The following is a 23331-nucleotide window of genomic DNA, read 5'->3' as shown; positions in this document are numbered from 1 at the left end:
GCCGCAGCCTGCTCACGCCCCATCCTGCTCCAAAAGCTTCTTGTGCCTCTGGCCAGCCACTCCATCATGTCCGCAGGGACCCCAAGCCACTTGGAGTGGGTCACTTCGCTTGACCCCCTCAAGCAGCAGCAAAATCAGAGGCTGACTTCAAGCTGCAAAGCCGCATGTTGCATCAGCACCTGCAGAGAGGCACAGCCACCACCCTGAGGAGCTGGGACTGGAAAACACTTCTGCGAAGGTGGGCTTTCACCCAACGCAGCCTCCAGCTCAACTGGCTGATTACTAGGGTGCAGTGGTCACCAATGCCTTTAAATAAATTGGGACTTTTCTCCTCCACTTGGAAATTCCCACATTGTAAAGCCAAAGGATGCAGAGTGGCAGCTGTGGGAGGCAGGTTACCAAAAATAGGCTTTTCCCTTTTAATTTCTTTTTGGTGTAATTTCCTGACTGCATTATTGTGACGACAATGACATAAAGGGCACGACACACGAAGAGGGCAGACAGGAGCAGGTAAGACCAAAGGAGCCAACATATTTGTGTAGGAGAAATGAAAAAGTGCTGGAGGTAAGGGGAATTCACAAATTACCTGACAAAAAAGCACACAGCCATCCCCTGCCCCCTCAGCCACCCTGAGAGTCCTCTGACTCATGAAGGATGCCAAAAGGGAAATTAAAAAAAACAAAGCAAACAAAAAACAAACCACCACCCCAAATTGCAGCAATTACTTGATCAGGGCATTTTCACTTCCTAAACTGGGAGAGAGACATTCCTCTGGGTCATCTGACCTCTGTTGAAACTACACCAGGAAGAGAAGCAGGAGCAGTCTGCGAGCGCAGGGCGTTCTCCAGCTGTACAAAAGCCTGCTGTGTGTGAGCTGGAGATCAGAGCAGCACAGGGATGTGGGTGCATGTGTGCTGATACACAGCAAGGCGAGGTGCAAGTATCCTCCCAGCCAGATCATCTCTTGCACAACTCACTGATTCTGTGCAGCCCGGCGGCCTTTTTGTTTTTTTCCTCTGCTGCTCCTCTCCAAGGATGCCTCCAGAGCAGAGCTTCTGAGAACCCATTTCCTTCCGTGCAGCTCCCTGAAAACAGCTCTCCCCAAGAAGAGGCGTTTGCCAGTAGCATGGTGGGAGTCACAGCAATGAGGACGTGGATTGAGCCGGTGGTCGCAGTTTCCCAAGTGGCCAGTGCGTTCTACGACACGGCACTGCTGCTGGTGGTGAAAAACTACTACAACCTGACCAATGCCACCGCTTCCTCCCACGCACTGGAAGATGCTCAGCAGAAGGCTGTCTCTAATTTTTATATCATCTACAACCTAGTTCTGGGCCTGAGCCCACTGGTGTCAGCCTACAGCTTGTCCAAGCTGGGGGACAGGATGCATCGGAAGATCCCCATCTGCTTCCCTCTTCTTGGCTACTTGGGCTCCAAAACTCTTCTGCTCCTCCTGATCCTGCTGGGCTGGCCGATCGAGGTGATGTACGGGGCTGCTGCCTTCAATGGGCTGACGGGCGGTTTCACCACACTCTGGGCTGGTGTCATGGCTCTGGGATCCCTGGGGTCCTCTGAGAGCAGGAGGTCTCTGCGGCTCATCATTATTGAGCTAGTGTATGGCCTTGCTGGCTTTCTGGGAAGCATGGCATCCGGCTACCTCTTTGTTGGCTTCAGTGACCGCTATCGAGAGGGCACTGTACTGGTGGGCTGCAGCATTGCTTGCTATGCTTTCTGCCTTCTCTACAGCATTTTTATCCTGACAGTCCCCAAGCCAGCACCTTCCTGCCCAGCGAAAGCCAAGAATGCAGAGGCAGGCAGCCAGCTACCAGCCAACACAGCAGCAGCAGCAGGGAGTTCCCAACCTTCAGAGATCAGCAACTCCACTCCAGTATCCCCATCAAAACTCATCATCATCATGCTGTTTGTGGCAGCAGTGCTCTATGACCTTGCCGTCGTTGGTGCAATGAATGTACTCCCACTTTTCTTGCTGAGGGAGCCTTTAAGTTGGAATGCTGTGGAGATCGGCTATGGCAATGCTGCTGGGTACGTGATATTCATCACCAGCTTCCTAGGGGTATTTGTGTTCTCCAGACACCTGAGGGACATTACCATGATCATGATCGGAGTGGCATCCTTCAGCACTGGCATCCTCATCATGGCCTTTGTGCGGTGGACGTTCCTGTTCTACATTGGTGAGTTGAACGGCCACTTGCATGAGTGAGGGCACCCTGAGAAAGGTTGGGTTGGGGTGTTTCAGCATCAGAAGGTCTTTTGCTCTGCTTCACTGCAAGTTTCAGAGCAGGGAGCTTGGCAGACCGTCACATGCGCCATTCCCAAGAGGATTTCATTATCATGCCGGTCTTCCCACATCTCCCTTTGTATCAGCACCCTACAAAATCTAGAGGGAGCATACACTCCTGCCAAGCTTAGTTTAAGGCTGGTTGATTTGTAATTCGTCAGTTGGTCATAGCCCAGATCTGAGCAGGGGAACAATGCTGCAGGGGAGAGGAAGGTTGCTGGCTACCTGTACTAGTGGGATTACACAACTGCATTAATGGGAAACACTTGCTTCTTGTGAGGTAAGGATTAAGGCTACAACAGAAATAAAGTGGCATAGGTTTCCTATGAAGCAAACATCTTAAGATATGATTTATTTTTGCTACATTAAGGCATTTATGGCTGATGGGAAACTTAATAGTGAAACATTGGAGCTGCTTTAGCAACTAAAATATCATGATAATGTAGTGTACAAATCTTACACTATGTATAAGTGACCAAGGGACAGGTAATAGATAGGGAGCATCCCACAGCAAAGGAAAGGCAAGTTTATTGTTGGGAGGTAGCCTCCGTGGGAACACAGAAAACAAACACCAAAAACTGCATCCGTTGTGGCAGTGAGATGGATGATTCATATGTGACGTTGTGTGTTGCATGGCTTTGAGGTTTTGCTTCTGAAAGTGAGAAAAAGATCTAAGAGAAATGGCCTGAAGTGATTTTTCTGTCTGCCTCTGTAGGGAACGAGAAATTGAAAATCAAAGTTTTTCTAATGGGAAAGACATTAGGATATTATATTTGTGTACTAAGCCAACCATTGACTGAAACGTTTAAGAGATTTTGGATTTTTAGGCAATCAGGCTGGGGAACAAAAGGTAAAATAAAATAAAAAAAATGCTAGTTTAATACTAAGTCCATCGTGAACACATGCTGCTACACAGTGTGCAGGATGCTTATTCCCTGCATTGCAGAAACACCTCAGTACACTAGACAGGAACCAAGTCTCCACTGAGGTTGGTTCTGCTGACAGGAAAGTAATTCCAGCTCCCTGAAGGTTTTTACACTAGAGAAAGCCTAAAATACTGCAAGCTAGAAGCACCGAGATAGAAAACAGCTATAGTGTTATAAAGGTACTGTTCCCATCAAATCATCGGCCTCACTATCTCAAAGGACAGTGCTATATTCCATCTACGCTGGGATTTCAGGCTGAGACCAAGAGGCCATGGCTGGTTTGGGCAAAGTACCTCTGCTAGTGGGAGCAATAGGTGGCTTATACCACCATCGCTTGGATGAAGTGAGGACCTACACTCCTACCAAAGATTTGTACTTCTTTCTTGTATTCAGTGGACAAGAAAAGGTGAAGCAAAGGCCTTGCCCAAGCCAGAGGCACAGAGTTTTCAAAAGCAGTGGTGGTTGTGTTGGGAGACAGGGAGCAGGTACTGATGATAACTACATATTCCTTGCATTGCAGCACGGGCAGTGATGCTCTTTGCCCTCATCCCCTTACCAACCATCAGGTCCATGTTATCCAAGCATGTCGAAGGATCATCCTATGGTAAGTACTTTGGTTACCTCACTGATCAAAAAACCCACAAACCCCTCCATTCAGCCTAAGGTACAAAGAGAAAGGTAAGTTATTGCTGCACTTTGTGCTTTGCATAATAAAACCAGAACAGTTGGTACCACAAATGGGAAAGGAGGAACAGAGAAACTTGCAGGACAAGATTGTCACATCCAAACTTCTCATCCTCGGTTAGGTCATCATTTACCCACAAAATTTTCAGCACGTGCTTCAAGAGATTATTGTCAAGTGCGCAGCTCAAAGGCAGGGAAAGTATCTGAGGTGCTACTCAAAAACACAGTACTCCAAGGAAAACCAAAAGAAGCAAGACATTGGGTTGAAGCACTGTGATATTCACACCATTTATATTTGGCTTTTTACTTCCAGTTTTGGGAAGGATGGATTTCTTTCAACTTTTTTCAGTTATGCTTTCTAAATATGGCTCCAAGTGTTAACCTGGCAATTTGTTCATGTCAGACCATGATTTAACTAACAAAGGATAACCTTCGCATAAAAATAGGCCCTTTTTGGTAAGCAGGAGCAGAAATTCTTTTCTATGAAAAAATGTATTAGAAAATTGTAAAATCTATGTATTTTACAACACCATATTGAAGGCTACAATTTTTACCCCAATCATGGATTTAGACGCAACAGACAGGACTGGACATACATTCAAATAGCACCTCAGGCCCCTGACTGGTCATGTCTCCTCCAAACATGTTCCCGCAGCCAATCCTTACCTCCTTTTCCCTTCTACCATATGAACACGACACTGGTCTGTCACCAGTTCATTCCTACTGCTTGTGCTCCTCAACGTGCTCGATAGCAAACTCACCCACATGCCACGCATGCCACAAATAGCGCAGCTCACACCCCAAATTAATCATTATAATTAATCATAATGTTGTTTTTAACCTCCACCATGAGCCATACAGCTGCACCTGGTTACAGCAGGTGACCAGCTGGCGAGCAGGACTATGCAGCAGAGCAGCCCTTGCTCCTGGTAGCAGCGATGTCTCCTTAGGTGGTGGCCACTGGTGCTGTGTGGCTGGAGAAGGCTGCCAGGGCAGCAAGCTCAGCGCACAGCCCTGACCTTGCTCCTGGTTTGTACACCCTGTCAGGGCTGGGTTACTTCCCCTTCCCCCATTTACTACTACAGAAACAGAAGTGTGCACTTCAGCAAAAAGCTGTTTCAAGTAATATTCAGTTTCTGCCTTTCCCCCACCCCTAAACATCATACAAATCCCATGCACCTCCCCATTTCAGGCATTATTACCATTTTAACCCAGCAGTCCACTCTTCTGGCCTAGGGCAGAAGCAGACCCTGACTAAAATCTCTCCTGTCCTGAAGATGTTAACCCAAGACTATGTTTCTACATCCTAGGGAAAGGAGCACTTATGGCCCAGTTTATTGATAGTCTTCCCAGCAGATACCTCTACATCTAGACTGTTTAAACGATTTTTTGTCTTGTGTCTAAAAGAAGGAAAAGTCATTTAATTCTGATCTAGAACAGAAGCAGATACAAGCTCATGCCATCTGGTTCTTGTGAAGCAGTGATCACATTGCTCTTCCACGCAGTGGTGATCCTGGATTTCCAAGCGAGGTACCAGAGCTATTTTTTTCATCCCTGGTAACAAACTATGCTTTTGATTTACAGGTAAGGCATTTGTCCTGCTGCAGTTGTCTTTAGTTACCACGGGAGTACTGACATCTACAGTCTACAACAAGATCTATCAAAACACACTGACCTGGTACAGCGGCTTCTGTTTCATTTTGTCTTTTCTAGTCGGCTGCCTAAGTCTCCTCCCCTTAAGGTAAGGAATAAGAAGGGTTTTGTCCAAAAGGACATGTGTATTTTCTCCATGCTTCCTGATTCTAGGTCTAAATATAATACAGATGGGGAAAAAAAATAATTTTTTTGAATTTAAAAAAGAAAAATTGGAGGAAGAGAAACAAAAATCTTGCAGAAATAAGTTGACAAATATTGAGGAGATTCAAAGAGTCTCCCTCAGGTGTTTCTTTCAAAGAGAAACCATTACTACCACATAGTGAAGGAAAATGTTACTTTTCTGATCCAGTTAATTTGCCCAACTGTACAGCTACAGAGCAACTGAGAGGTACAATCTGAAGAACAAGTTTTAAGTACAAAAGCAGCTTAATTTGAAAAAAGAAAGCTTAAACAGCATCTCCTTCTACTCTTACAGAATTTTTGAAGGATCTGCCTCCAAATCTCACCTTGCCTGTCATCCCCTCCCCAAGACCCTCCAGCTTGTTACATTACTAGAAACAAGACTCTTCCAGTATGAAGTTAAAGTGAATGGTGATAGTGTCAGTATTTAGTCCATGCAATAATATTATTTTCATTCAGATATAAGACAAATACTGGATAGGCTAATGTCTGATCCGGGGCAAAATTTTTGCCAAGTTTTGCTGTAATCAAAAAAAAAAATAGTAGAAAGTCTAAAGGCACTGACTTCAGTGTTATGACTTAGACAGGAAGAAAAGAAAAAGTGACACTAAGGAAAGCTCCTATACCATCAGCTCTGCCTCGTTCAGAGCACTGAAGGCTTTCTGGGCTTCTGAACACATTTGACACCTGCTGTCAGCAGGACTACGAGTGTGGGGAAGGCTACTTCATACTCATTGTTCCTCTGGCTCTGCTTCTCTCCTCATTTTCCAGACAAAAAGGGTGATTAATTTCTTACGCACAACGCTGCTGTTCAACAGCGAGTCACTGCTAGCTACTCAACTGCTTTTAAACACAGTCTCCAAACAGAAGTTAGCACCATTATCAGCATAAACACGGGTTATTAGGACTTCAAGTCTGAAAGGTGCCAATGTCATTGCTTGAACACAACAGTAACCTACAGAGAGGCTGGCAGATCCTTGAGAGGAATCACATGATGAGCACTCAGCCAGCTCCAGACACCCCAGCAAAGTTTAAGCTAAAGAACTGATGGGGAAAAAGCAAACAGTAATTCAAGAAAGTCGTTTGCTAGCTCTCTGGTAACCTGTATTTTTGTTGCTCTTTACAGCATCGTGGCCATCAAACAACATTCAACCGCTGGCTCCCTTCAGATTCTGACTGAGTGACATAGCCTGTACCAGCTAAAGCATCTTTTGGTCTTTATCAACCTTCTGAGCTGCTAACATGGAAGGTTTGCCAAGCATTAGTCCTCACAATTATCATCATTTCAGGAAGCATCTCATTTCTGTTTCCATTTCACAGCATGCCATGGCCTTTCAGCCACTGAGCTGACACAGGACAAAGAAGTTTGCCTTGTTATTTCTGTAGTACACCATCTTGCAGAGTATGTGCATCAGCTATTGCACGCCAATGGTCACCAGAACATTTTGCTTTCCTGCTAGGCTGGTTAGCAATAACACAGAGAGACAAAAACAGGGTAGAAATGAAAACGGCGTTTCTAGACACATCACTCAATGTGGAGGGGGAAAGCACAGGATCAGTTTTCCATTAGTTCTTTCTTGTCTGTTCACTCAGAAACCACAGCGCAGTTCTTGACTTTGGCTGGTGAAGCAGATGTCTGCAAGACACATGCTGCACGTGCACAGTCGTCAGCAGTAGACACCTGCTCTCTGAGGGCTACAGAAGATGTGTCAGCCCAGCCGATGAATGTTACATAGAAGACAACTAAATACAGAAATACCACTGTAAAAAAACCATAAGATTAAGACACTTCTGGTAATCCCTACAATAAAACACTCTTGAACAGATGTTCACACCCCTAACTTCTGGGAGGTTGTCCCACTGTCCCTGGACAGTGCTTTAACAGAGCTCATGGGAGGGCACCTACGACTCAAGAGCTGATACTGGCATTTCAACACACACCACCAGAATGTACTACTCTTGTAACACGTTAAGAACGGCTAAGTGCAGCACACTACTCCTACAGGCTTTACGGACCTGTAGGGACACTGTCAGGTAATAGTCACCTTGTTACCCCAGCTTTATGCTGGGTTGAAACTCCTACCAAAAAGAACCTCATACAATACAGCAACTAGCATAAGACGTTGTCACTAAATTCAAATATGATTCTAAAGACTGGCATGCTCCCGAGGGACCAGGGCTTAAATTATCTGCTAATTGAATTAACAAGGATTAAGTGGCTTCCAAGATCCTGGACTAAAGGCAAGTTAAAAGCCCTCCAGTAACTTAAAATAATCTGGAGGCAAATCAGGCAGCTTCAGTTTGAGCCAGGGATGCAGCAAGCAGAAGTTGATTACTCACTAAGCAACCCCTTATTCTGAGGAAGTTGCTCCCAGCCCTGTTCTCCCCCCACACACACAGTCTTGCAATCTTTCCTTAGCTTCAGGCTTCACCTTCAAGTAATACCAGATATGCTACAGCAACAGAGAGATGACTTTTAGTTAAATCAGCAGTGGGACAAGATTTTAAGGGAAGGGTATTTCTGCAGTAAGATAGTGAGCTGCCCAACAAGGAAAGATCACACATCATTTGAATGGTGAAGGCTGCAAAAAATGAAACTTTATATTTTAGGTAAAGGAGTAATCTTTTAATACATTTATTGGTCCATTCCATTAAATTAATTGAGGTAAACAAATGGTGCATTTTAAAAAAACATACACACTAATAGAGAATTACAAACAGTTTTACCTCAAAGCATTTTTCTCCATCAATACTAGTTCCATAGTAAACAATGCACAAAGTATATTTATACAGAGATATATGAAAGGGTATAGAAACATGCCAGCACCAGAAGGCAAGACAACATTTCCTAGCCTGTGAGTCTGAACAAGAGCACAGCTGCCAGATTTGGTCGAGTGCAGGAAACAAAAGCCTCCTTCCCCTTTTTACATTGTTTACTAGCTAATTCACACAGAGACAAGTCTTTTCACAGCTTTCATGTGGATTTTTAATGGTATGAATGGTGACACTAGTTCCGGTGAGTGCATTTACAGAAGTTAGAAGTGGAAGAGTCTAGGCAATGAGCCGGCACCATTTTGTTGGACACCTTCAACAAGGAGGGGGATGAGATCCACCTCCACTCACAGGCAGCTGCCATCACCTGCCTGGCCCAATTCTCCAAACCTTAAGGAGAGACAGAGGGATGCAGGCACAGAGGAAAAGAAAACAAGGACAGTGCTGCTTTATTTTCATACATTGAAGACAAAAGCCCTTTGGCTGTTTGCTATTGTAAGACTGTCCCTCTGCAATGTGTCTCCCTGTGCAGTGGGAATGTGGCACTGGCCCCAACACTACTACTTGATCTGAAGGTACAGATACATATCCCAGCAGCAGAGTTAAGGAAGTGGTTTAGCTTCAGAGCATAAAGAACCAAGGCCTTCAAAGTAGTCTAGGACAGGGACTAGCCTTTAATGGTTTAGCATGCCACCTACATAATGGTGATCTACTTAAGCCTTTTTGGAAAGTGCGTTATTTTCTGCACAAGTACTGGGCCTGAGCCATGCAACCTTAAAACTAGCCCAGTTCATCACTGCGTGCTTGTACAACTCAGCCCAGCAAGACTCCAAAGTGCTAAACATAGAACTAAGCATTGCCATTTTATTCCATAAAATTGGTTAAACAGCGCTCCCAGAAAGTTTAAAATGCAATGTTCACACTGCCAGAAGGCAAGTTTATTCCTGTGATCCCCAGTTTTACTGTAAAAAAAAAAAAAAAAAAATCTGTCAAGTAGTAGCAACTCCCCTACTTTAAAAAAAGACCCTACTTTCCCTATTTATGGGTTGTAGTAAAAGTTAATATACCAAGGGAAAGACTGTTCTGCCTTCAGATTATAAGAAGGCTGAACAGCTAATGAGCTGGTTTAGCTTATGCAATTTTGCTCAGCAGATATCAGCACCAGGATTTTAAACAGTCTGCCACATTAATCATAATAATACTTGGTTAAATTGTGCACGTTTTAACAAAAGCATGGCTCCTGTCAAAACACTGAACAGTCACTGGTGGGCTTGGCGTCCTTTTGTACCTTGGCATCTGCAGGACCAGCACTGGAAGCAACACGCATCACAAACAGGCTATGCAGAGCCACTGCTGCAAAGCTATCTCACAGTACCTCCGCAGGACTGCCTCCGCCACTCATGCTTTGCAATGTTTCTTCCTATCATTTGTCCTGCTGCTCTATCCTTAGCACAAATGTCAGTGTGACGCAAACCCAAGTAGAGTTTGGTGAAAAATCCATAGTTTAGTCTTTGATACAACTCACATTAGAAGAGTTCGTGTCTTTAGAGCTACACCTATTACCTTTTAATTTTTCAATGGAAACCTGAAAAAGCCATGATGTTTCAACATCTGTGTTTATTGCAGGAGTCAGAACCTGGTAAGGATACATATGAGCAACACACGCTTCATTACCAAGCATGAAAACAAGATGCCAGTGCTTGCTTTATTGCGCTAATGCCAGTTCAGAGAAGAAACAAACATCCCAGAAATTACACAGAAATAACCAGGACAGTGGTGAATTATGCATCCTCTGAGAGGGAACTTGGTCTGGCTATGGATTGCTAGGAAAACTGGGCTAATTTAAGGACTGTTGAAGGACCCACATGTTACATAGGCTCGCAGAAAGGGTGCAACTACTTTTGATGTCATTTTAGTGCGTGTGCAGAGGGTGATCTTAAGTGACTGAATACTCAAGAAGTTACTCAAAGGTGAAGCCCCTCCACTACTCCTGCTTCCCTTTACCAACACGTTTTACTTTTCACACTTAAGGTTTGGGTCCAAAGAAGAAACTGCTGTCCTGTAAGGATTACAGGATAACATGTTAAGAGTTTCACTAACAGTTCCGATCTCACTCTCCCACTAACAACAGTTACGTAAATGCGCTTTACAGGTGTCACTCTTAACATCTTACAGGAGTTTCCTGCTATTTTGTAGTTCTGCCATTTGGCACTGCTACCCCAAACATCACAGTCAGGATCCTCCCCACACCTCACAGCCTCTCCCAGTTATCTAGTGATTTACAACAGCTCTTTATAAAGAGACTCCTCCATAGCCCATAGAAGCTGAGATACCCACCACCCTTCCTACACTGCAGCAATTCTTGCAGAAGACTCCTCTCCTGAATGTTAAGTTTCATCTCCTTGTAAGGGGCTTAAGAGGTTTCGGTGGCCACAGCTGAGGCACATGTTCCAACCTCTCCTCCAGATCAACTTGCAGGTGCCACAGAGCCACATACTCCAACCGGAAAGTGCAAAGCCTACCTGCCTTTCAACAGCTTAGCCAGAAAGGGATTTATCCAAAATTGAAACATGCTTTGGATACAGACTAGTTTAAAAACCATACCATATAATCAGTGGCATCAGATTAAAGAAAATTTAAGCTAATCTTCAACAGCTCTAGCCTCAACAGTAACACGTTGGTTTGAACTTCACTTGGTACTCCCCACTATCCAATACCCTTCTCATGAACAGCTGTGATGTCAATCACTAAATTCCCCAGAACCAACACCCACTTCAGTTTGACATAAAACTAGGAGGGAATGGCACCTCAGAGTTGTAAGGCATTAGATGAAACCTACTCACCAGTAGGAAAAACACCATCATCCTTTCTACTCATCTTTCACTTTTTTTTTTGATAAGGTGAAGGGAAGACTGTGTAAATAGTACTTCAAGTTACATTTTGCTTGACTCACAGTGATATAGTAGAGTCAACTACAAAATTTCATTTACCACACAGGAATCAGCTCAAAAAAAGCACATTGACATCCGTTTGCAGGAAATGGGGAAGACTGTAACCCTGAAGGTCAGACTGTTAAATGGTATGCAAGGGAAAGATTGAGGAAAACGCTTGGTCACCGCTTCAAGATGATCCCCTTAAGGACTTCCCTTGCACAACATGAGTAGTTTTAGTTTGTCATTCTGAACATAACAGCAATTTAAAGCAGAGCTCTCCTTTACACTAAATACATGCATACTGACAAACTGTGAGCTTAAACCAAAAAGCATAGTTTGTTTAGTACCACAGAGTTGTCAATGGATGCTGAGTTAAAAAGGAAGACCTCTTAAAGTGTCTTAAACTTGACTTTTGCACCCAGAGAGCATCACCTCATTAGCCTGACGCTACCACATTGCTGCAATAACTCATCTTGACTGTTGCTATAAAGCCATCAAGCTGAGTAGGGGGGCTTCAGCTATACTTGGTGTTTATGAAGGGATAAAGTTCAAACCAGACTGGTACCTGGTAGGTTGTCACAGGAGAACACAGAAGTTGCACGTAACTCAATTACTGCTCAGATTCTTTGCAAGAATGTTGCTGGAGATGGAAGTAATCACTCAAGTTTAGTAGTAAGTGCTCAGAGTTATTTATTCCCCCAAATCCGAATATTACACTGATATTAGCCCCAAACACCCTCACTTAGGATGGTTAAAAAGAATTTATCTGCATGCTGTTAAACCAAGATTCTGGGACCCTGGAAATCATGGCAGCATTCCTAAGGCTATTAACACCACGCAGGCATTTACTTGAGGTTGGACTGCATGAGAAAGGGAGAAGAGGGACTTGCAGTTACCTTTCTAAAGGCCAATAAAAATTACTACGAAAATCGACTGTACCAAAAGTAGTCCTAAGAGACTTGCCGTGTGGTTCAGTAGAGACAGGTATGAACACTGTGTGTACCTAATAGTGTATCCATCTACCCCCACCAACCTGTTTAAGGCAAGTTTCACACACAATGATGCTTGCTGTAAGCAAGCGTTTGACGCTTTTTGGCTTTTGGCTGCTGCAAAAAAATACGGGGAGAGAAAGCAGAGTTGTACCTTTACTACAGCAGGCACCTTAAGTGACCAAGCCCAAAGTGGCTCTAGTTCAGAAAAAAAAAAACCACACAACAAAAAACCAAACCACATTTAAAGCATGGACCAAGAGAATTCTACCATGCAACTTCCAGAGCTAGCTTTAGGAAAAAAATACATGACAGACTCATACTTCCTTCTACCACTCCCATAAGCCTTGAAAGGTTGCTGTTCAACTCACTCCCACAGCTAGGCTGATTTTGATCCCCAAGTTAGTCACAAGTACACTTCAGCCAACTGACATTACTTCATAATCACCAAGGTAGACAAAGATACTCAGTATGAACCAACAGCATGCCACACTCACAAAACCACAGTACATGCTTGCATCACAGGCTATCTGCAGGTGGTGTTGGTGCGTTCTGTCTAGGACCAGCCCAACTCCCACACAGAAAAGTCTCCAGAAACCATTTTATTCAGAGGGAGCATACGGGCAGTAGCAAAACAGAAAATACTCATTTCCAGCCTTTCCCTGTCCATCCAAAAAAAAAAAAAGGGATAAGGATTTGTTAGGGAGTACCGTATCATAGGAATAATTTTTTTTTTTTTAGCAAACAAAACAGAATGGTAATAAAGATGTCATTTGGCACCTTGCAGTAGAGTTTTATTTTCATCTTTTTAGTGTTCCACTCATCAGTTCCTTCCAGACTAGAGAGGTAAGTTTTATCAAGATCCCCGTGCACTTTCAGCATGAACCCCCAATCACTCCATAGGATAAAGAAGGAACCATTCAAGATAACTCAAAAAGATGAAACATACCCCAGTTCAAACACAGAAAGTGAAGAAAAAAAATATTCAAATAGTTTTCAGAGAGTCTGTTCCAGCCTAAGTGTAGCTGGCATTTCAGTTAACTTGACAAAAGGAGTCCTTCATACAGTTCCAGTATGTCTAGTGGTACTGAGCACGGAAGTGCTAGACTGTCCATGAAGGTACTTCTTATTTGGTCTCTGGCTTGTCTTGCAATAGTGGTATAATTGACTCCCACGCCGTAAGGCACTGAAGAAAGAAATAAAGATTTAAAAAATAGATTGTACATCAGTTCTTGCAACTTTTGACCAACCCTTCCAGACCAACAGAATGCAAGCTCAAGAAACACTACTCAGGTTTTTATAGATTATTACAGAAGCTGGGAAACAAACAAAAAACCCCAGAATCTCAAACAGCAAGAAGGTGTTCAGAAGACATAGCTGCAGTTTCCAAACAAAGAAAACAAATTACAGCTTTCCAAAGTCATCAGCTGGCCCAAACCATTAAAAACCATCAGAATACCCAGGGTTTCCAAATATCAAACTAGATTCTTCTGAACTGAAGAACAAAACAGCCTTCAGCTAGGCAGACAAACTCTTTCTAGTAGGAACTCAGATCTTTGTGGTCTGACTGTGGAAGAGGGCTGATTTGGACACAATGGCAGCTATTATAGACTCCTCCAGCAAACTTATTTGAAAAGCCCATGCATTTAGTGAAGGTAGTTCAGAGACAACAGTGTGCTCCAGTACAACTCTGGGACTTGACTCCACTGCGTGATGACCTGGTAGTGTCTGGTACAATAAAATAAAAGTGGAGTCTAGCTTCTGGGTTATTAGAAAGTCACTCCAGGCTTTGGAGTAATTTCCTCAGACAGGCATACTTACTTCAGTCCTTGTGCTGTGTATCAGTACCGCGGTCTTTCAACCACATACTGCCCAGAAGTCAAACTGGACAAATACAGACTGTGGAATATGTACTATTAAACACTGGAAATGAGCAAACTCATCACCAGCTCTTGTATATACAAGTCACTGTTGTCAAGCATCTTTCTTCTAATCTTGCTGATTGTACTGTATGTGAACAGAGTATTTCTAGATGCGTATCCTGAAATTATTAGATACTTTCCTACCAAAAATCTTCCTTGCTGCAGCTGAGAGCAAAACTAACATGTACAGATTTAACTGTCAATTGCAGAGGCACTGCTGGATGTTCAGTGGAGTCTTTAATAGCCCCCTCCACAGCAGTCTCAGAAGAGAGAAGAGACCAGGGTGAAGGAAGTGCTGTGTGACTAGTTAGGAATTACTGACAAGACAGACATTGGAAGGGGCAAAGGAAGTGCGTATTAATATTACACGGAGATGTAACCTAGCAAAGGAAGAAGTTTGTAAAGTAAATGGGGAAAAAAGCAATAGGCAAGAAGGTGAAGTAAGTCACCATGCATAAAAGCCTAGTAGTGTTTAATATATCAAGCATGATATATCCATCACGAAGGAAAACTAGATTGGCAGCACATGCAGTTAAATGTCAAGGCCCTTTCACTTAAACAACAAATGGCAAAACATCTGACACTGAATCTCAGGTACACATGCACCAACTGAAAAAGGGCAGATGCACCTGACGAGGTACTTCCAGGACTAACATACAAGTGACAGAGATTAGAATAATTTATGCATACCAGCTGTGATCCATGGGTGTATATTAACCCATGTATTTTGGTTCACAAAAGGAAGAACCAAGATATTTTTCCAGTTTGGTAGTATTACGGGAACATGGAATTTCAGTCTTTTTCATTGTCACTACTGCTGCTCAGCAATTTGTTCAATTCCAGAATGCAAGACAGAGGCATGCAGGCTGAAATGCTGTTACAGGGCTACCTTGCAAAAGACTGCTAGTCTCATGCAGATCACTTGAGCATGACTCAATAGATTACACTAAGCTGCTGACAAAGAGCGGCTTCCACAGCACTAGAGAACTAATTTAGATGTCCAATATTCTTTTCTTCAAGACAGCGTGAAGATTTCCTGAAGAATTATCATCACCTCAGAGGAAAACGAACTACCCTTATTCCTGCCAATGCTCCAGCAGTGCCACATACCTTCTCGTAGTACTGGATGTTTTTATCCGCCATGCCCATGAGTAGCTGCCTAAAGTCTTGTCTTTTGTTGTTCTGCCATCTCTCCATATCTGCTTTCAGGTCAGCATTGAAACACTCTACTCGGTCTTGACATTTCTCAACATCTGTGGGTACCTGCAGCAAAAGAAATGAAGATCAAAACCGTCACTGAGTGCTAGACTACTGAATTAGCTCAAACCTCACTGAGCAAAGCTACAGAGGAAGTGGTAAGTTAACAGTCCAGGAGTTACCCTGAATAAACTCAGTTATGGCTCCAGGGAGAGAAGCCCCAATTCTGTATTAGGTGAGGAGATAGGATTGCTTAATTTGGTCTCCACTGTTTGAGGTGGCGGACAGTTGTGCTGTCCTTCTCCACACCAGATGAAGGCAGACTGAGGAAGAGCTTGCTAGAGGCACATAAAGAAGAAAACCACCTGGTGTAAGTAACGGGTGCCCAGGCTCAGTTCCTAGTTCTCAAACTGAGCAGCTTGTCTACAGCTCCATAGCAAGCTTTCTCTCCTCCTCCCCATTTACAGTTGTTCGAGGCATTTCCTAATTTACACTAGTGTGTACAAAATAACAAACATTTAGGTTTGTCTAAAGAGCTGTGTAAGAGACTTCAGTGTACTCTCTCAACCATAGTATACAAACAGCAGTGATCAACTATGGCTGCAGAATAAAATTCCTAAGCCACTACGTTTCTAACTTCCTCTTTTAACCTTACAGGCTGCCTGAAAAACATGCAAGTGCAAAGCACTGATGATCATCACCATGGATTGGCTCATAGGCCTTTGGGCTCAACACTGGACACATAATCACACATAAACAATGTGAGAAAACTTGAAGGACAACTTATTGCAAGCCTAGGTAGAGATTTCAATGGATTATGACAGTAGTCACCAGCCCAAGGTAGATGCACTTTAGGCCAAAGAAATTGGTGTTCTTTCTTTGTGTTTTAACCACCAGGCAACTACAGGAACAATTTACAAAGGTTTCTTCAGGCAGGAAAGCCATGAACACCTTTCTCTCCCTTCTTGTGCTGCATGATCCACACAGATGGGAAGCCTGTAAGGACATGCAGACTAAACCCATGACCTCAGAAAAGCAACCTCCGAGCTCTAGCACTAACATTAGAAGGAACTTCTACTCTGGAAGCTGTGACTTGCACAAAGGCAAAAAACAGAATGAAGAACAATTTGCAGAAGTTTGTAGTGCCTCCTCTCATACTTGACACTTTCAGGACATTCCCTTTTTCTTTGAGGGGCATGAAGGAAGGAAGAAGATGAACAGAATATGTAAGAAGCTTCATGGGTAGCAATATAGGAAGTTAGAGGTGTGCTACTACCTTGCAGTTTGGCAAGGTACACGACCTAGACAGAAACATACCAATTCTGTTTCTTCTCCATGATGTGGATTAGGGTCAATCACTGAAGAATTACAAAATCACAGAACGTTAAGGTTGGAAGGGACCTCTGGAGATCATCTAGACCAAACAGCTGCCAGAGCAGGATCACCTAGAGGAGGTTACACAGGACAGCGTCCAGGCAGGTTTTGAATGTCTCCAGGGACGGAGACTCCACAACCTCCCTGGGCAGCCTGTTCCAGGGCTCTGCCATCCTCAAAGAAAAGAGGTTTTTCCTCATGTTTAGATGGAACCTCTTATGTTTAAGTTTGTGCTCACTACCTCTTGTCCTGTCACTGGGCACCATTGAAAAAAAATACTGGCCCCATCTTCCTGACACCCATCCTTTAAGTATTTATAAGCATTGATAAGATGCCCCTCTCAGTCTTCTCCAGGCTAAAAAGCCCCAAGTCCCTCAACCTTTCTTCATAGGAGAGATTTTCTAGCACCCTCATCATCTTCATAGCCCTCCGCTGGACTCTCTCCAGTAGTTCCTTGTCTCTCTTGAACAGGAGGCACCAGAACCGGACACAGTACTGCAGATATGGCCGCACTAGGGCAGAGTAGAGGGGGAGGAGAACCTCCCTCGACCTGCTGGCCACACTCTTCTTCATGCACTCCAGGGCACCATTGGCCTTCTTGGCCACAAGGCACATTGCTGGTTCATGGCTAACCTGTTGTCCACCAGAACTCCCAGGTCTTTTTCCACAGAGCTGCTCTCCAATAGGTCGACCCCAGCCTGTACTGGTGCATGGGGTTATTCCTCCCCAGGTGCAGGACCCTACACTTGCCCCTGTTGAACCTCATTAGGTTCCTCTCTGCCCAGCTCTCCAGCCTGTCCCAGTCTCACTGAATGGCAGCACAGCCTGCTGGTGTGTCAGCCACTCCTCCCAGTTTTGTGTTATCAGCAAACTTGCTGAGGGTGCACTCTGTCCCTTTGTCCAGGTCATTGATGAATATGCTGAACAGTATTATATTCACTAATACTCAGAGAAGGCCCTACATCTGTTTTCCAGTAAAGCTGTTCAAGACACAGGAAGTACCTCCTTCATACTCATGGGATTTATTTACATAACTGAATTTACACTACAGGCAGCTTGGGGGTTCAGTAGCTACACAATTCTCCCACCCTCTCTGAGCACTGTAATTCTGGCTACAGAATCAACTCTGCTACAACTCCAGACATGAAGTTCTCTTGTAGGCTTCAGACAAGAACTACCAAGCCAGTGGCTGGAAGGTTTAGAAGATGCTCCCCTCAAGGCAAGTATTCCTTGTGTCATATTTATAAGTACTCTGCTACCTCAATGGGAAAGGCTAGGCTATCAAGAGAAAGTCATGAAGTCTAGAAGTAAAACCACAGAAGATTTCCCAGTCAAGTTAAGTTAGTTTCTAAGCATTCGGCAGCTTCCTGCTTCTTCTGCCAGAACTTGAAATCACAATGAAGCTATTAAAAAAAATTAAAAAAATCTGTTCTCTCTCACAGTCAGTTCTCCTGCAGGTCAAGCTGAGAGGGCTGTACGAGTTTAGAGCTACAGTGACAACACAGTGGTCAGCAAATGGGTCATATATGTTTTAATTAAGGAACAACAGCAATGAACTCCAGCTAAGTTTCCACCAGCATCCTGAAAGCAGTATTTGATCCTGCACCACTCCTATTTGGGCAAGTAAATATTTTTCCTTCCAAAACTGCAACTTCCCAGGACAGAATTTGCAACTCAGTAGCTGAAACAAAAATTTAAGTTAATTAACAGCTTTTAAGCACTTTATATCTAGTGCAAGGTTAATGAAAAGAGAGATTATAGTTACAACATCAAATTTGGGCATAAGTTGAAACACCAGTGCTGATGCTTTTATCTCCTTTTACCATGGAAAATACTAAATATTAGCTAGCAACTAGAAAGAAGACTGGACATTGGGGAAAGTTGCTACTTTCTTACTGATGGCTGGTCTCAGCTACTTGAATAGCTCAAAAAGAATAAACCCGAAAACCAAGTGACAACTGGCTCAAACTAATACACTCTGGAAGGGCCCATCACTATCTTCATAAGTCAATTTAAACAAAGAAGAGATGTATATGCAGAGTCTAAGTATGCCTCACAGCTAGAATTTAGTGTGGTCAAGTGCAGACAGCATCGCTTGTGGTATAAGCATGTCCACTTTTTAAAAACTCCTCTACAGCATGATTACCAAGTCACAAATGGTCCTGAAGCACAACAAATCTGGCATCTATTAGGTAACTACCCTACTTATCTCCGCATATGATATTTCTATCTTCCTAGTTCTCTGGAAACATATATTGTTACAAGCCTCTTTTTTTTTCCTGTAAATAGACATGGTCACTTTCTACTTCAAGTGTTGCACTGTCATATTTACCGTTTCCATAGATCACCACACTACAAAACCTTCAGGCAGACAGAATAAATTAGGTCACCAGATGTGAACTTCATCTCACTAAAAGGAATCAACGCTTGCACTTCACTACGGTGATTGGATTACTGCAAAACCAGCTCCAGCGTGGGTCAGAAATGGGTAAGAAGCACTTCACCACTGTACGTAGAAACACAAAGGCTGCAGACTCTGCACTAATACTGTTACAGTAGTATTAAAAACACCACACACACTATGCTTTTGGTGTAAACTTCAGCATTCTGAGCAGTATTTGCTGACACTTACACTGGCCCTACATGCCTTCTGCATTTATAGGCCACCAAGTTCTAAGCTGGTCATCTCACTGTGAGAATGACCTAATGACACAGACCAAGCTTCATGAAGCCAATCTGATTATGTGCACAGCAAGTACCGGAATGCCCTCCCGTGGAAGAGATTAACAAGTAGTGATAGGCTCTTACTTCTTGATCCACAAGCAGGCCTTTTTTCCCTTAAGATTTGGTTTTGACATAATTTCTGCCCAATCAGCTAAATGTGCCAAAAGGAATACAAATGCCATTCACTGTATAACCCAGCTCACGACTTTCTGTCTGCTTTTAGTTTCCAGCAAGTCATAGCCAGGAGACCTCATTGAATGCAAGATGTGCTGCTAGCCACAGCTCTGAGCTACTAGCTCTTACAGACAAGGACATTCCCTACAGGTGGAAAGGATCTTAAAAGCACAAGCTAGTGTTTCATGAACGTGCAAGGAGTTCCAGTAGTTGATTCAACTTCATACTGTACATGACAAAAGATTTATGTTCTAAAAAAAGGCACAAGGAGTTCCCAAAAGATAGGCTTATACTCTGGAGATGAAACACAAGTATTCAAAAAATTCTTAGACAGCTATTTAAGTGCTGTGCTTTACACAATAATCCCATGAAGAAGTGAAATACAAAACCCTTTTAGGAGGTTAGTGATCAGCAAAGTTCAGCAGTTCCACTGCATCAAGATCCATCTATTAAAATGCCTAAAAACCTCAACTGGCTTGCTGGATATGCTTGATTTAGTTCACTCCACCCTATATACAACTTGTTAAGAATATCTCTTTATACAAAGCAACGCTGAGGAAGTAAGAGCACATACTACATCAGCCAGCAGTGGGTCAAGCAAAACATCAAAATAAAAGAGCACCACAAGATACCTAAGACACCACTATTTGTAGAGTCTGTGACAGACACAAGATCAGAAAAATACTAGTTTGCATTTCTATGATCTGGTCCTCTTCAGCTTCTTAGATTAAAGACATTAAGCGAACCTCCTATAATATTATTGTACAATAGTCCTAATGCTGGAAAGCCATCCATTAGTTTTTAACATAAAGACAAAGGGGAACCAAAAAAACCCCAAGCAGAGGAAAGGAACAAAACCTGTTGGTGAAAGTTGTGGTGATTTAAGATAGGGCTCCTGCACACTGCTTCATGCAGAAAGCAGGTGGCAGCATAAGCACACCAGTTTACAGTTTTGCTTCTGTACAAAGCCCAGCCAAAACCTGTCACCCATTAACACGTGCTGTGTCTGTTCAGCATCACACAGGAAGCGTTCCTGAGCAGAAGGGGCGAAATATGGAGACTTCAACAGTCAAAACAGGTGTCCTACAATACAGTTCAGCAATGCCAGGCCTAGGACCTTAACTCAGCTAGCTGACGTACTGCTAAGTCACCAGGGACTGTTCTACCATTACTTCAGTCTGTGTCACTAAACCCTCCAACTGACTGCTGGCTGTTGTTCAAGGGTTACACAGGTTGGAGCCATCCTGCTCTGAAAGTTGGGAGACCAGTAGCACAGAAGTCGCTAGACAGGTTATATATGTTTATACATAGGTGTTTATTTCACACCAGCTTGCCAACAACAAACTTCTGTTCTGCCAGAAATAGCTTATACTGCAAAGAAGCCACCAGACCAGACAGAACAGGTTTTGTTTCTCCTCTCTTCTCAGGAAGTAATGTAAGTGCAAGACTAAATCGATTTTTGTAGAGTACTTTAAGTACTAACCTTTGGACGGTCTTCTTTTTTCAAGGCTACTGCTTCCAGTTTTGCTTCATACTCCGCTTGAACTTGGTCTCTCTTCTTCAACACATTCTATGGGCAAGAGAAGAGACAGATGTGAGAGGGAGCCTCTTGATCCTTCCCTCCCCAGCCTGCAAGAAACTGTGAAGTGATACAGCTTAAGTGCTAATTTAGTCCGAAGCCAGACTTTCAGCCTTACTTTGTCCTATTTTAAAGTATTTAGGGAGTAGCTTTTAAAAACAAAAAGAACCTCCTCTCCAACAGCTGGCAGGGTCAGATAAAATTCAACTTTTGCACAAGATGAAAGCATGCAAGATGTCATGTAACCATGAATATAACTCTGAAGTAATTCAATTAATCAGTTAACCTGTTATTATCACGAAATAAAAGGTTATTCATCAGTTAACCTGTTATCATGAATAACCCTGAAGTAGTTAGTTTACCTGTTATTATCACAAAAAAGGATATAAACAAAAGCATCAAAGCTGTCAAGGACTACTGCTAAGCTTTTGATATCCTCAAGCAGCAGACTGACAACAGCATGGGCTAAGAGACAGGAACACCGCCACAGAAGGTATTACATCTCCCTCAAAGTCCTACAGCAAACTGTTACATTCTCGTGTCAGAATAAAAGTAAGCTTTGCTTTTAGATCAGTGGGGGTGTGTTGGTTGTTGGTTTAATTAGAAAAATAATGAAAAGATAGTGAAAAGCATGACTTATGTGAAAAGCACTGAACTACCTGAGTGAGTTTCACAAGCCGTAAACACTTTATTGACAGAGTATTCTCAGAACAGAGAGCAAAAGATGCTGCTCTTATCTTGTACTGCACCCACAAGCCAAGATCTGCACTAAGGTTATACTACAGTCCTACAATTTAAAAACAACCACAGAAATCGGTCTTTTTAAGAATATACTACTAAAAAATAAGCAGTTCTGCATCTGCAAGAGTAGGCAACTTGTTTCCTTGTGAAGACTGAAAAAGTAACTAGTAATTTTTTAATAACTCTGTTGATGCAAAGTTATTACTAAAAATGCTCAGAGGGAAGTCAGCCAACACTCATTGCTGAGGCACCTGAATTTCTGATATCAGTAATCTGAATTTCTCTTGCAGCCAAGCTGGCTACTTCATGCTTTGAGTCTTCCTTTCTGCCACCCAGAAGGAACTACCCAACTAGGACAAAAGGAGATAACTAGTGATTTTAACAGTTTTGGACAAGACTAGTAAAGCAGGACTAGTCATGTGCGCTGCTGCCTACAGAAGTATCTGTTTAAAAGAGTAGTTGTTCTCAGAGCTCTAAGAGCCAGTCTAGCCAAGAACTGTTTCCTAATTAAAGATGTACAAACCCTGCATCTACTAATCATCATCTTCCCCCTCCTCCTTCTTAAGCCAAGGGCAGGTCACCAGTGCAGTTGCTCTAGTGTAGGGATAGGAGACATTGCAATCAATATTCTTACAAATCTCAGTCCATGATAAATGGGAATGGGACCCCATTCACAAAGTTGCTATTGGTTTAGGCAGAAAAAGGGGTCAAAACTGAAAAATTCACCTTCAATACCTTAAACCTCCCCTTTTGTCCACAAAGGGTGCAAGCAAGCATGCCATTGGTCATGTATGCTTGAAAAACCACAACGTTCCCATTCCTTTTGGAATCTAAGCAACTATGTGAGACAGCCCTTAAGTGATTGCAGTTACTAATGCAATAAAAGCCTGAGAGATTTAACAGGTATTTCTATTCTGTATTGCTTCTCGAACCTGAGTCAACTGAAATTTCTCCTCAGAAGCAATTGCATTCAGCTTTTAGGAGCCTGGGGCTAGTACAGTAAGCTGGATTTGTACCGGGAGTGGTCAATGATTAACAGGTATCAGCAGACTAGATTCAAAGGTAAGGCGACTTATTTCTCCTTAAGTGCTCAAGTCTGTCCACTGTGGACTATCAACAATATGCTTCTGAATATAGCTTTAAGTATCCATTAATGGCTGACCTGTAAGCAATGAACAAAATAC

The 23331-nt window shown here is 43.1% G+C and overlaps 2 protein-coding genes across 2 annotated transcripts in view; one reads left to right on the top strand and one right to left on the bottom strand.

The window, feature by feature from the left end:
• The first annotated feature begins 1081 nt into the window (after positions 1-1081).
• SLC46A2 (solute carrier family 46 member 2) lies at positions 1082-6926 on the top strand. Its single transcript, XM_009955403.2, has 4 exons — positions 1082-2189; positions 3743-3826; positions 5491-5647; positions 6869-6926. Exons 1-4 carry the CDS (start codon positions 1127-1129, stop codon positions 6924-6926), a joined length of 1362 nt encoding a protein of 453 aa, XP_009953705.1. The 5' UTR covers positions 1082-1126.
• A 6385-nt stretch (positions 6927-13311) lies between these two features.
• Positions 13312-23331, bottom strand: part of SNX30 (sorting nexin family member 30) — a 50464-nt gene continuing 40444 nt past the window's right edge. Inside the window, exons 7-9 of the mRNA XM_086479643.1 lie at positions 21311-21397; positions 15469-15621; positions 13312-13622 (exon numbers count right to left, since the gene is read on the bottom strand). Coding sequence (XP_086335769.1) covers positions 13563-13622; positions 15469-15621; positions 21311-21397 — 300 coding nt within the window. The 3' untranslated portion in view covers positions 13312-13562. The remainder of the gene's footprint in view (positions 13623-15468; positions 15622-21310; positions 21398-23331) is intronic.

The sequence above is a fragment of the Leptosomus discolor genome, chromosome Z (assembly GCF_034619465.1).
Source record: "Leptosomus discolor isolate bLepDis1 chromosome Z, bLepDis1.hap2, whole genome shotgun sequence".
In the NCBI taxonomy this organism is placed as follows: domain Eukaryota; kingdom Metazoa; phylum Chordata; class Aves; order Leptosomiformes; family Leptosomidae; genus Leptosomus; species Leptosomus discolor.
Note: the sequence above shows the minus strand (reverse complement) of the source record. Positions and strands in the feature narration are given on the sequence as shown.